The 15391-nt window shown below is 35.5% G+C and overlaps 1 protein-coding gene across 2 annotated transcripts in view; it reads left to right on the forward strand.

Moving 5' to 3' along the window:
• Positions 1 to 15391, forward strand: part of SLC30A6 (solute carrier family 30 member 6) — a 46432-nt gene that overhangs the window by 16823 nt on the left and 14218 nt on the right. For both annotated transcript variants that reach the window (XM_043986816.1, XM_043986817.1), the window contains 6 exons: positions 2840 to 2920; positions 9588 to 9623; positions 11041 to 11135; positions 12980 to 13028; positions 13419 to 13538; positions 14722 to 14824. In XM_043986816.1, coding sequence (XP_043842751.1) covers positions 2840 to 2920; positions 9588 to 9623; positions 11041 to 11135; positions 12980 to 13028; positions 13419 to 13538; positions 14722 to 14824 — 484 coding nt within the window. The remainder of the gene's footprint in view (positions 1 to 2839; positions 2921 to 9587; positions 9624 to 11040; positions 11136 to 12979; positions 13029 to 13418; positions 13539 to 14721; positions 14825 to 15391) is intronic.

A 15391-nucleotide genomic window follows, 5' to 3' on the forward strand; every position in this document is an offset into this window, starting at 1 on the left:
TTCAAATCTGGCATCAGACATTTGACACTTACTAGCTGTGTGGCCCTGGGCAAGTCACTTAACCGCAATTGCCTCACCAAAAAAAAGAGAGAGAGAGAGAGAGAGAGAAACAAGAGAGGTGCCAGAAGATCAGATATGTACAGATTTTCAAAATGGGGGGGGGAAATAGATTCTGGGTGTGATAAAGATATGATTCCAGACATTACAGATCAACTACAGATATGATTCTGATTCCCAGCACAGTTGTAAAACACATTATTATATGTATTATGACTTTTTTTTTAAGTGCCAAAGTCACTAGTAGCCTAGTTGGGTTTAGTTAAGGAGAAATCATGCCAAATTAATTTTTCCCCCTTTTTTGAGAGGGTCACTAAACTGGTAGATCAAGAGAAGGGCATAGACATAATATATCTTGATTTTAGCAAAACAGTTGAAGAATTTCATTATAGCTTTGAGGATAAGATGATTAAACATGAAAAAAATAATAATTACACTTAATGTGGATTCACAATTGGTTGAACAGACTCATCAAAGAGTATTGACTTATGATTTCATAGTCTACATGTATAGAAATCTCTAGGATTCTGCCATAGGGCTTTATTCTGTTTTACATTTTTATCAGTAACTTGGTTAAGTGACACAAAGATAAGATAGATAGTTGATATAATAGGTGAAAGGATTAAGATTCAAAATGATCTTGATAGATTAGAACACTTGACTGAAACTAGCTAGATGAAATTTAACACAGTGGAATGTAAAAATCCTGTATTTAGGTTTCAGTATTGAGCTCCTTGTTAGGGCAAGTATTTAAGCAGAGACTGAAGATCCATTTGACAAGAATATTTTGGAAGGAATTTCTATATTGGTTGAGATAAGCTAGATAATCTTTAAAATCCCTTTTACCTATAATATTATGTGATTATAAAGTCTGAATTGCTAACAGTAATTCAACTCAGCAATATGCTTGGTTTTGTTTTTTAAATTTTATTTTTATTTTCAGTTCCAGATTCTCTCCCTCATCCGCCTACCCCATCCATTGAGAAAGCAAAAAATACAACACCCATTATACATATGAAATCATATAAAACATTTCTGCAGTAGCTATATTCTGGCAGGGGAGGGAGCAAGAAAAATAAAGAGAAAATTGTATGCTTCATTCTACACTCTTGAGTCAATTAGTTCTCTGGCTGGAGATGGATAGTATTTTTCATCATGAACCTTTTGGAATTTTTGTGGATCTATGTATTGATCATAGTAGTCTTTCACAACATTGCTATTATTCTTTAAATTGTTCTCCTGGTTTTGCTCACTTTATTTTGCATCAATTTATATGTCTTCCCAGGTTTTTCTGAAACCATCCCCTTCAGCATTTCTTAAAGCACAGGAGTATTCTATCACATTCACATACCGTAACTTGTTCAGCCATTCCCCAGTTGATGGACATCCCCTCTTTCCAATTCTTTGACACCACAAAAAGAGCTGCTATAAGTATTTTTGTACATTTGGACCCTTTTTCTTTAATCTCTTTAAGGTATAGCTTTAGTAACAATATTGCTGAATTAAAGGGAATGGCATAGGTTTTTTTTGTTTGGTTGGTTTTTTGGTGAGGCAATTGGGGTTAAGTGACTTGCCCAGGGTCACACAGCTAGTAAGTGTTATGTGTCTGAGGCTGGATTTGAACTCAGGTACTCCTGACTCCAGGGCCGGTGCTCTATCCACTGCGCCACCTAGCTGCCCATGGCATAGTTTTATAACCGTTTTGAAATCATTCTAAATTGTTCTCCAGAATGGTTGTACTAGTTTATAGCTCCACCAACAGTGCATTATTGTACCTATTTTCTCACATCCCCTTCAGCATGTCATTTTCTTCTTCTATAAGAATATGATTGTTAAAACTTTTAAGTTTGCAAGATCAACCAAGCATACAATTATTCCTCAAAAGAATTAGACCATTAGTCTTAGAAGAGCACTGTCTTTGCTCTTTCAAATAAAAACAACATATCTCAAAAAAAAAAAAGAGCATTGTCATTCTCAAACAGCTGGACTTTAGAACACTTGTCTCCTGCTCAGCTTTAAAGCAAGATTTTAAAGAGGAAGAGGAAGAAAACATACAGAGAGGGCCACAGTGTTGAAAAGAGCCAGATTACTCTTGTTAAATATTGTGTGTTGCATGTATACTGGCTTTGAAAACTGTCTGACATTCTGTACCTTTGATCTCCCAATTCTTACTGGGCTTCCAGTCTCTAGTTTGAGAAAATAGCAGTTTATTTTGAAAGTGTATACTTAGATCTGGTTTGATTTTATTTGTTTAGGCTTAAACACTGACTAGGAATCAGGATCCCTGGGTTCAAATCCTGCTTCATATACTCACTAGCTGTGGTACCCTGGACAAGTCATTTAACCACTATTTCTTCACCTGTGAAATGAAGGGATTGGTCTTATATGTATAAGTACCAAAAATAAAGTTTGTTGTTGTTGTTTTAAAGTGAGGCAGTTGGGCTTAAGTGACTTGCCCAGGGTCACACAGCTAGTAAGTGTTAAGTGTCTGAGGCCGGATTTGAACTCAGGTACTCCTGACTCCAGGGCCGGTGCTCCATCCACTGCGCCATATAGCTGCCCCAAAAATAAAGTTTTAAAAGAGAAGAGGGTAGATATTTTAATTCATTTTATATGCACATCCAGAAGATAACAAGATAAACATTTGCCCTGTTGAAAAATTACTTTTTTCTCTTGTATTTTTCCATTATTTCTCATTTCTATAGAAACTGTCTGTTTTAGAGACACTGAATATGGCATTGTATTTAAAATGGAAGTAATCAGCCTAATTTTCTGACTTTAGGTTTGAAAGATTAGAAGTCCTGGCAGTATTTGCTTCCACAGTTCTGGCACAATTGGGGGCTCTCTTTATATTAAAAGAAAGGTAAGAGTATATTCTATGAAAATTTAATTCTGATTTCTAATACCCTCTTGTGATAGAGTTCTGAAAAACGTCACTCTTTTAGAATGGTTACTGATTAGCTTTTGATATTTGTAGTCATATTATTGTTGTTACCAGATATAGTGATACATTGTATCCCCTTAAGGGTGTCATCTTCATGAGAGATGGTGGGAGAAAGAAGGTCAGAAATGGGGGAGTGCCTTATTCAATTTGTCAGAAACATAATGTTGAAAGCCTAGGAAAACAGATTGGAGTTAGATCATGAAGGATCTTACATTCTAGTTTTTATAAAACTACTAAAGGTTTTGAGTAGGGGATTGACTGATCAGACGTATGTAATACAAATATTACTTTGTAACATTATAAGGGGTAATTTAGAAAAGAATCATAGGTTTAGAGCTGAAAGGGATCTTAGGAACCATCTAATCTTTTCATTTTTTAAAAAACTGATGAGGAAACTGAGGCTAAGTGATATTCCCAACATGATCCAGGAGGAGAGACTTAAGAGACATTAAGACCAGTTAAGAGGCTAAAATTTGGGGGGAAATCATTTTTTAAAATATAATCTAGAAAAGGACAGTGTTTAAAACTTGCTGTCGATTAAACTGCTGGCCGTACTGGATTTTTGGAGTTTGTTTTGAATTTAAGGCTTAGAATGTATTTCTAAATATTTGAGTCAGTACTGTACCTTTGAACATACTTAATCTTAGACTAGAATAGCTGCAGTAATTCCCAGTACCTGAAAGACTTTAATTTCTCTAAATTTTTTGTCTGCCATAAGACATTTATTAATGATGTCTTTGTTATAGCAGACTCATTAGCAAAGATTATGAGCTAATTCTCCCAGAGTACAGACAGATGATAATAGAAATTAAATGAACTGAGCTAGCAGAAAATTAGGGCCTCAATAATGCCTTATATATTGTTATTGTTTACATATGTGTATATGTGTATATATGTGCATGTGCACACACATATCACACATACAAACGTATGCATACATACATACACACATACACATCTCTTGGTTTTCCTAGGTGTCAGACTAATCCTGTTTCCTTCATTGGTTCATCATTTTCTTTTTTGCTAATGTAAAGAATTAATTGTTATTTGAGGTTTTTATGCCTCGGCAAGCACTGGCCTGGGGCTCTGCAAACCTCACAGTGCTCCACCCACTGGTTGTAGCCGTTGCCAGGGCTCTGGCACCTCATACCATCACCTCTCACCTATGCCTACATGGGCCTGGCAAAATTATAATGATTGGAAGCCTAGTGAGGGCAGTCATGTGACTGTCAGAGCGGCCATCCCATTGGCTGGGACTGTGTGGGGTGTTTCTAGGTTTGGGGGAGGAGAATTGGGCATTCTAGGTGGAAGCTGGAAAGCAACAGGCATTCTGCTGCATATTTTCAGCTGATTCCTGGGCAGTGGTATTTTTCAGGTATTTATAATTTCCCTTTCCCCGTTTTATTTTCTTTCCCTTGATCCTACTGATCCTGTTTGTGGTTTTTTTTAAAGTTCATTCTTGTTAAAATAAATCTTGTTCTGTTTTGAGGGAGGCTGCCAGTCTCCTTCCTTGCCCCAATATTGCGACGAGCCGCTTAGCCAGCACTTCCCAATTAAAAATTGGTCCCCACACTACTTAACTACAAGGGCCCTCAAGGATCTTTCCTTGACATGCTTCTCCTTCTATACTTTCTCCACTGATAATCTCTTTCATTTCTATCACTTAACTTATCACTTTTATTCATGTAACTGCCAAATCTTTGTATTCAATACCAGTCTCTTCCTTGAGCTATGATTCCACATCTATAACTCCCTGCTGAGCACCTCAACCAGGTAGCACATCACACTCAGCATATTCAAAACTTAACATACCATCCTCTCCCCACACAAATCTTCCTCTCCTTTCATCTTGCCTATTTCTGTTGCTTATGTTACAGTCCTCCTGCTCATCCCGGGTGAAAACCTTAGAGTCATCATTTGACTCTTCCATTGCTTTTCTCACCATATCCAGTCAGTTCCCAAGTCATGTCAATTCTACCTGCACAACATCTCTTAGATATATCCCTTCCTCTACATTCACATTACTATCTCTCCAGTTCAAATCCTCATCACCTGTAGTCTAGACTGTTCTAATATTCGCCTACCTGGTTTCCTTGTTTTTACTTTTTTCCCTTCTCTAGTCTATCTTCTGGTGCCCAGATCTAGTTTGATTATATCACTCCCTTACTCAAAAACTTTCAGTGGGTCTTCATTGCCTTTAGGACAAAGTTCATACTCCTTAGTTTATTGTTTAAAGCTCTCTATCATCTGACCCCAGCCTATAATAATAATAGCTTACATTACATATATATATATTGCTTTAAAGTTTGCAAATCATTCTGTCAATAAGCATTTACTAAGTAATTACTATATGTTAGTCACCAGTGATACAAAGACAAAAAAATGAAACAGTCTCTGCTCTCAAGGAGCTAACTATTCAATGATGGGCAGACAACTCATGTAGGATATACAGAATGAATACAAATTAAATACAAGGTAATCAAATATAAAGTAGTTAGAGAAGAAGGATACCACTATGTAGAAGTTGGGCTTAAATTGAGTCTTGAAGGAAGGTAAGGATTTTGTGAGGCAGGAGTGAGGAAAGAGTGTGTTTCAGGCATCAAGGATGACTACTTCAATAAGAGATGGAGTACCATGTGTGAAAAGCCAGTTTGGCTGAACTTTGAAGTGAAAGAATTGGGCAGGGGGCGGGGGTGGGGGAGTAGGGAGAGTAATGTATGATGAGGCTGAAAAGAATTTTGGGAATAAATTATCTTTAAAGCAGAAAAGTTTATGTTTCATCCTAGCAATAATAGAGAGTTACTAGCATTTATTGAGTAAGGGAATGACCTGGTCAGGTATGTCCTTAAGGAGACTCACTTTGGCAGCAGTGAGGAAAATGAACTGGAATGGAGAAAGACTTAGGGCAGGAAGGAATTAGTTGGTCATTGCAATAGTGCAGGCAAGATGTTATGAGGCCTGAACTGAGCTGGTGCCTTTGTTAATAGTGAAAAGGGCATGGATGCAAGAGATGTTGTGGAGATAGAAATGGTAAGATTTGGAAACTGATTGCAAATGTGGGTGAGAGTGAAAAATCAAGAATAGTTCTGTAGCTATGAACCTGAAAAGGCTGGAAGAATGATGGCACCCTCAACAGAAATAGGGATATTTAGGGGAACAATGATGAGTTCCATTTTGGACATGTCAAATTCATGCTGTCCAATGGGCATCCTGTTTAAAATGTCTGATAGGAGAAGATAATTCACTATATGGGAGTTGATGGTATCTTGGAGAGAGTATAGAGAGAAAAGAGAAGAGGGCTGAGGACAAGGCTTTGGGAAGATACCTATAGTTAGGGGCCTATGCAAGGTGAAGCTGCAAAGGACTGTGAGAGGAGTGGTTTAGAAGGTTAGGTAGGAGAAGAATCAAGAGATAGTGTTGTTACAAAAACCTGAACTTCAGAGGTCAGGAAGTTTAAGGACTGAGAGGAGGACATCAGATTTGGCAATAAAGATCATTGGTGACTTAAAGCAGTTTTAGTTGAGTGCTCTACATATATTATTTCATTTAAATCTACTTTCTAATCTTATTCACATTGCTTTCCATCATGCAGTATATGTTTCTTCCATGAAGCCTATTTTTATTCCTTGGCAGAAGCTGATTTCTCCTTTCTGAGAAAATTTTATATTTCTCCTTTGCCTCTATCACATTCTATTTCAAATTATACTTAAGTAGGTTTTAAACTCTTTGAGGGTGGGGACTGTGTTGTTTTTCATTTCTGTATCCTCAATATATAGCATGGTCCATTCCTTTCACATCTTACACAATCTTAGCATTTCAGAGCTGGATGGAACTCAGCTGCCAAATAGTTTAACTCATACAGGAAAGGAATCCCCGCACTAATGTACTAACAAGTGATCATCCCTCCTTGCTCCACTGCAAGAGCCACTGACTCTCCAGTCAGACTCCCCTCTTAGAGAACTCATGTGAAAAATCAAGCCTAAATTTGCCTCTTTGCTACTTTTATCCATCACTCATTCTGTCCTCTGACCTCTGACCTCTTCTACACAGGACAGCCCTTCACATACTTGACAGCTAGCGTCTTCCTCCTTCGTCTTCTTTTCTCCAGGCTAAACATGCCTAATTCCCTCAACTGATTCCTCTGTAACTCGGATTCACAGTCCTTTTTTTAATTACTACTCTAGCTGACCTGCTCTGGGTGCTCTCCAGTCTGTTACTGTACTTAAACTGTGCTACTCAGAACTGAACAAAATATCCCAGGGGTGGTTACCACAGAGCAGAGCACACAGTACTATTAAGCTCCTTCCTTCTTTATTCATAGAAACTCCTACTCTCTTCACACAGCCCAAAGTCAAATTATCTTTTTTGGCTGCCACAACACGCTAGTGATGAATATTGAGCTCACTCATCATGGTCACCCAGGCATTTTTTTTCAGCATGGCAGTCTAATCATCTTATACTCTTATACTTTTAAAGTTGCATATTTTTTTTACCCAAGTGCAAGATTTTACATTTATCCATTTTGAGATTCATCTTACTAGATTTAGCCCCAAAATTCTTTTGAATCCTAATTCTGTCATCCAGTATGTTAGCTGTCTCTATCAGCCTTATGTCATCTGCATATTTGATGAATATAATGTCTGTACTTTTATCCAAGTCATTGATAAAAATGTTAAACAGCACAAAGCCAAGACAGATGCCTGAGATACTCTACTGGAGACCTCTAGCTATTTGAACCATTAATAACTACTCTTTGGGGTGTGGAAGGGAGGGATTGCCATTGAAGCAGTGTGAATAGTAGGCATTTAAAAGTTTGTGCAATTGATTTGAATTGATCTGAATATTCAGATCATTAGACTGTTGCTTTTGCTCCACAAAAACAATGTGTGTTTTTTTATCCATTATTAAGTTAAACAGTATGTAAGCTTACCATGTGCTGTGCATGAATGAAGAAAGGCAAAAATTGTCTTGAAGGAGCTCACCATCTAATGGGGGAGACAACATACATACAACCATCTACAAACAAGATAGAAACAAGGTGTTATCATTAAAGGAAAAAGATTAAGGTTTCTTGCAGAGGATGAGATTTTAGCTGAAATATGAAGAACTCCAGATTAGTGACAGGAAGTAATGTAGACCCTGGAAAGATAAATTAGAACCAGATTATGAAGGATTTTAAATGCCAAATAGAGGAGATTGATAAATTCTTAGTGTGGTATCTCAAACTCTATTTCACTGTAAGTAGGAAGTCATTTCAACAGAGAATACTTCTTAATGCAATATATATTTTTAAGTCTCATTGATTTTTTTATGTTTAAGTTTACATGCTCCTCCACTAAAGCACTACACTGATAACACATTGTATCTTTTGGGGTGGGGGGGCAATTGGGGTTAAGTGACTTGCCCAGGGTCACACAGCCAGTAAGTGTCAAGTGTCTGAGGCCGGATTTGAACTCAGGTACTGCTGACTCCAGGGCTGGTGCTCTATCCACTGCGCCATCTAGTTGCCCCTAACTCGTTGTATCTTATAGATGACCATGGGCTATCAAAGGTCAAGCCAGTGAATTATACACTTTCAAAATTCTTAATGAATTGGAAACTTTCAAATTGAACCCAGTGATGAACTGTATGTCTGATATCCAGGAACACCCTAAGTTTGGAGAAGCTCATCACCAGATTGGCTACAACAACTCTCAAAGAACTTCTGCTAAGTCAGAGCAGTTGTAGATTGTCTGCATTGGTTGTAGAAAAGCACATACAGTGATGAAATCAGAAGTCATTGGTATATTTCATGGTATAAAAGTCAGATATTCAAGTTTATAATCTTAGGTCAAATCCATTTCTTGGTTGTTTAGAAGTCTTTGGTAGAGGCCTTTAGAAGCAAATGAATTTGTGGATTAGTTTGTGATGATTAAAAATAAGAGAGACATAGTTTCTGGGTAATTTAATCATTTTATTAATAAGCCAGTGGGTTATTAATAAAAGAAGGTCTATTGGCCATCTCTCTCAGACCAAAGACCCCTTATGGGGGTGGGGTCTCAGTTCATATGCCCTTCCAGCTGTAGGAGGTCTATCGCATAGCAGTCAAATCTAATGGTTAACAACAATCAAATCTAATTGATTGACATGATTAGAGGTGGGTTATATTAAGCTGAAGTCTGGGGATAGTGACTCAGGTCACTCAACTCTCGACATCTGAGAAAGAATGTGGACCCCTTGCCCAAAATAGTTTCTGACATTGTTGTGGTTTAATCAATCCTTCAGCCATCTAGACAAAACGATCTGTCTCTACCCAAGATTCTTTGTAAGCTTGGGTTGGGTTTGACCCAGATAAACTAACTAGAGGAGGAGAAAGGACTAAGAAAGAAGGGGAGATCATTGGGTCTCCCAAGATAATGATTATTAATAATTATTTTTCACAAAGTGATCTCTATTCTCCATTACTACTAATATTCAAAAGTTAACTTTTATTATGAGTATTGAGGTAATTTTGTTTCATTAAGTTTGGATAGGTCAAAGAATAATTTTTCTCTTGTAATAATTTATAGAATTTATTGAATAAAATCTACATCATTTCTTTCTTTAGTGTGGAACGTTTTTTGGAGCAGCCTGAAATACATACGTAAGATTATATTTTAATATGTTATTTTTAATTTCAATGTTTAATAAATATGTTTTAATAGCTAGCAGTTGCTTTTTCTTCTTCTGAAGGTTAGCATTTATCAATATGTTTTTCTTGGTCATAAAAGCATTTTATTATTTTCCAGTTACATGTCAAAAGAGTTTTCAACATTTGTTTTCATAAGATTTTTAGTTCTATCAATATGTTTTTTCAAAATGCTTTAGAGACAAGACAAGACAAGACAAAGTAACTTTGCTCACTGGGTTGTCCCAGTGTTTTCTTCCTCAGCTTCATTTAGTTTCCCAATCACCGCCCCAAGAAGTTGTACAAGTAGTCCTAGATTATACTTCCCAAAATAGCACTCCAAGCACCACTCCTTCATCCTTTAATTGTTAAATTGTGTGTTTATGCATATACATATATACAAATATATAGATATATATACACATACTATAAATATGTATGTATATATGTATGTATATATAAATAAAACATTCAAATCTGTTATTGTAAATTACAGAATAATTGGCATTAAGATTACCCATGCCTACTCCAAACTAATCAAAGTATGATTTGTTCTGTATTTTTACAGGGGTAACATTTATACAATTTGACTATAAAAATGGATCTTTATAAAATACTGTGAATGCCAAATATTCTTTTTCTATGCTACTTGAGAGGCAGTATGCAGTGGTAGATTAAATCCTTGAACTTGTGTTCAAATTTCTAACAATTACTAATTGTGTAGCCAAAGGCAACTCTTTTAACTTCTAAGCCTCTATTTATTTATCTGTAAAATAGGGATGATGGGCAGCTAGGTGGTGCAGTGGATAGAGGGCTAGGCTTAGAGTCAGGAAGACCTGAGTTCAAATCTGGCCTTAGACACTTCCTATCTGTGTGACCCTGAGCAAGTCACTACACCCCATCTGCCTCAGTTTCCTCATCTGTAAAATAGGCTGGAGAAGTAAATGACAAGCCACTCCAGTATCTTTGCCAAGAAAACCTTAAATGGGGTCATGAAGAGTTGTTCACAACTGAAACAACTAAACAACAAAATAGGGATGATAATAACTCATATAGTTCCTATCTTAAAGATTTGTTTTGAGGCTCAAATGAGATAATGTATGTAAAGAACATTGCAAACCTTTAAGGGCTTTATAAATGTCAGCTATTTTTTTTATTAGTACTTAGGGGGAACAGAATTAGATGGCCTGTCCAGTAGCTAGGACACCTGAGAGGGCTCCAGAAACCAAGTTTAGCATCTGGTTTGTCTCAAGTTATTGAAAGACAGCAAGCAAATAAATTACTTTATCTCTCTGTCTTTCTGTTTATCTTAAGGATATACATAGTGATATGTATCGTGAAATGACATATGTATTGCCAAAAGAAAATAAACGTGAATTTTTTTTTCCTTTAGGGGACGATTATTAGTTGGCACTTTTGTGGCTCTCACATTCAACTTGTTTACAATGCTTTCTGTTAGGAATAAACCTTTTGCTTATGTCTCTGAAGGTATGTTTTTTATTTGCCATAATAAGTAAGAAAATCCAATTTTAAAAATAGCTCTTCTTACCTTGATTGATTGCTCAATCTCCCTTGTAAATTGGTATTTTTTTCTAATAGAAAACATGGCATGGTGGAAAAAAAATTGTCCTTAGAGTCAAGAGGATCAAATTCAATTCCAGGCTTTGCTACATACTAACTGTATGATCAACCTGTGGCAAGTCTCTTAGCTTCTCAGGATTCAAGTAGCTTTCTGAGAGTATAAGTTGTAGAACAGATGTCGTACTGAATTAGTAGAGGAGGTTTCCTCACTATGAGCTCCCTACATGGATGATTTTCTGTTTCTTTCTGATAGCTTCATTAGACCTAAAGTATTAATCACATGCACCAAATATAAAAACTTGTTCTGAAAAGGAGGCAAAGAGCAGTGGTTATTAACATTTTTTGTAGCATTTTTAAAGCTCAAAATACAAAAAAAAAGTTGTTAATTTAGACCTCAGTAATTCAGTTGTGGAGTAGGCTAAAGTATATTAATACAATCTGTAATGGAAAAAAGGTTTTGCTAAGCAAATTAATAAGTAAACAGTCTTATGAAGGGAATGTTTAACCTTAAAAGAACCATATTTTGGGGCATTCTAAAATTTCTCTTTAAATTAAATAATTGGCTTAATTAGAAATAATTTTAATCCAAGTAAAACAAGTCCAAGAGGATGTCCGTCAAGCAACACTTTTGTAATTGCGTATACTTGAAAAATAAAAATAAAAAACTTTCTTTAAAAATATTTTGAAAGTCAGAGATTTTCTTGGTGCAGACTGTCACTCTGGTGATCCAATTAATAAAGTTTAATTAAGGAACCTCAACATTTTGGGCTCCTTCAACCCAAGAAAGGGCCCATAGTCAAGGGATGGATAGAAATGCTAGTAGGAGATAAATCAGGTGGTTAGACAGACCCAGTGGTAACAAGTCAGAGAACCTGAGATAATCAGGCATTCTCAATCTAAGGTCTGCTAACTTTTTTTTTTATCTTGGTAACTAAATTGCAATATATTAGGTTTGTTTGTAATCTTATGTATTTTATTTTATGCATTTAAAAACATTATCCTGAGAAGGGGTTCATAGATTTCACTTATGTGTGTCTGTGACACACAAAAAAATTAAGTACCTCTGTTGTAGATCTTAAAACTTTGCTTAATGGGGTAACCTGAAGAAAACAGATGCTTGAAATTCTCATTTAAGGTGAAACAGCTTTTATAAGTTATATCATATTTGTTAAGACTTAGAATTTGGGTGCTAATATCCCAAAAACTAAAGAGTAAAATTTGAAATGAGCATATTAGTGACATGTGGAAATTTGAATGAAATAATCTAGAAAGTTTCACTGAAATAAGTTTGTATAGAGCACTGTACTATTTACATTCATTAGTTCTTTCATGCGAACTGGTTAGAATATATTGAAGCAAAAGAGGCTTTTGACACAGATTTTGTCAAACATTTATTAAGCTCCTGTTGTGTGAAAGGCTCTGTGTGCTAAGTGTTGGAGGATATAAAGACAAAAATAAAAAATATTCCCTGTCCTCCAGGAGCTGATAGTCTGCTTGGGAGTATACCATGAAAATAAATAAATAGCTGTTTTGAGGGAAGAAGAAAGCATTAATAACTAGACCAGGAGAGGTTTCTTGTAGGTAGCACATGCAATAGAGAAAGCTCTGCAACATTATAAGTATAAGTACTTCTGCATATAACTTTGCCTGGTATTCATTAAACTTATCAAAAAGTTAAGGAAATCAGGAATGGTGTTGGATTGTTCTCCCTAGATGTCATGCTAATAATAAAAATCTCTTATTTTATGTAGCTGCTACTACTAGTTGGCTTCAGGAACATGTTGCTGATCTTAGTAGAAGGTAAGCTTGAATGAAGTTTGGTTATAATTTAATTAAACAATAATAAATAATTTTTAAAAGCACAAGAAATTAATCTTTGTACAGAAACTGTAAATTACTCATTCTGTAAGTACATGAATGGCACAGAAGGTGGCTTCTTATTCTAACTTTTCTTTCCTTTTTATATACTGTTGGCATGTTTGTTGAATCAGCCTAAGTTCCACAGATAAAATAAAGAGAAAAAAAATCCAGTAGACCTTTGTCAGTAATTAAGCTTTGCGCCACAGTTTTCTTTCAATAAAAACAAGATAGATTATGTGTTATTGAAATGCAGTTCATTTTTTTTTTTTTTGGTAAATTTTTGGCAGAATAATATTAATGAATCCTACTTTGATTTGTTTTTCCTTATAGTTTGTGTGGCATCATTCCAGGGCTTAGCAGTATATTCCTTCCTCGAATGAATCCTTTTGTCTTGATCGATATTGCTGGAGCTTTTGCTCTTTGTATTACATATATGTTAATTGAAATAAAGTAAGTATTTTTCTTACCCCTATTGGTACTAACAACTACTCTGAGGACCTGACTTATAAGGAAGCCAATGTGATGTTATAGGGATATCCCTGGATCAGAAATTAGGGATCCTGGGTTTTAGTTCAACTAAGGTAATAACATACTACCTTGATTCAGTCAAGCTGTTGAACCTCTCTAGGCCTCAGCTGCCCCATGGTTAAAATGAGAGAGTGGGAATTGATAACCACTAAGATTCCTTCCACTTTAATGTTTTAAGATTTTTATGACTGGCAAAAACACTGAAAGTTAACCTTTTCATGAGCTGTCATCAGAAAAACAAAACAAATTAATTTATATAGGAACAATTTAAGGAAATGAAACACCCAACTATTTGCTTTTAAAGTTATTAATACCCACATTGCTTCTACACTCAACTATTTCTATTTGAATAATGCCTTATTTCTAATAAAGCCTACCTTATTTTAGAGAATGGGGCACCAGTTACAAAAGATATACTGCATATATTGAAAACCACTTGGGAAAGGAGGATGTAGGAGGACCCTATGACTTTGGAGCTTTGAACCATTTCATAAAAGAACTTCTGAACAAATCAAACCAGTATTGGAATTTTGTACTCTAATAGAAAAGCTTCTATCAATAAAGTACTAGAGAATCCACCCCTTCCTCCCTTCCAGGGACTTCTAAACTTTCACAATGCCTATCAGGAAGTTAGTATTTCTGTAGCACATTGAATGAATCCTTAAATTCCATTTGTTTACACAAAATAAGCCATTTTTGCTTAAGAGAAGAATTGAAATTGATGTTTGACAAGGAAATTAAATTGTCATAACATTAGCTTCCACATCATATCTTGCTTGATGTGGTAATTTTCCTTGTGATACAGATATCCTGCACTTGGGTTTATTATTACCTAATGCAACAGTTGCTATTTTTTTAAAGCCTTATTTGTATGCATATCTGTTTTATATATACATTATATCAGTAGCTTTTTTTTTTATTTTAAAGACTCAGCTATAGGGGAGAAATATATTTTTAAAAAGTAGAAATTCTAAGGGTCTTTTCATTCCTAATATTGGCTAGTTTTAACAGTACCATTCATTTTTAGAATCAGTTATGAGTTGCTTAAATTACCAGGTGGTTTAAGGAACCTTCATTCACTCTTGGCATTATTTTCTCATTTCAGTAATTATTTTGCGGTAGACACTGCTTCAGCAATAGCTATTGCTTTGATGACAGTTGGTACTATGTATCCAATGAGTGTGTATAGTGGGAAGGTGTTACTCCAGGTAAGAAAAGTTTTCTCAGGTTGCTTCTTCTATAAACTTGCCTGCTTGGTATGATCCTTGTTTCCCTAATTTTTTTCACTTAATAGGCAAACTACATAATTACACACTTTTAAGTTACTGGAAAATCCATTATAACATGATATCTAGATTTAGGTTTAGGCACTAAGATGAAATAATTTCTCCTAAAACATGATATATGGATATAGAAAAAGCTCATAGTTAACTAATAAGATGGGTAGGGTATTAGTCCTGTATTTGTAATGTATGATAAAACCAAGGTGGTGAGGCTTTTGCTCTATACTGAATATGTTAAATGAAAAAAGTGCAGCTTCTCATTTTTACTTATTTATGTATACATACCTTAGAGTTCATAATCTTTAGCTACTGACAGTGAATCTTTTAGTCACTGAACCAAAAATGAACATATTTCTTTTGCTACAGACTTTACATTTGAAATTCTGTTCACTAATTACTCTCACCCTCATGATCAGGCTGGTCAGGCAGGATTATCCCCAGGACTAGGACAAGCAACACACACACACACACACACACACACACACATACACA

This window comes from Dromiciops gliroides, chromosome 2 (assembly GCF_019393635.1).
Source record: "Dromiciops gliroides isolate mDroGli1 chromosome 2, mDroGli1.pri, whole genome shotgun sequence".
In the NCBI taxonomy this organism is placed as follows: Eukaryota; Metazoa; Chordata; class Mammalia; order Microbiotheria; family Microbiotheriidae; genus Dromiciops; species Dromiciops gliroides.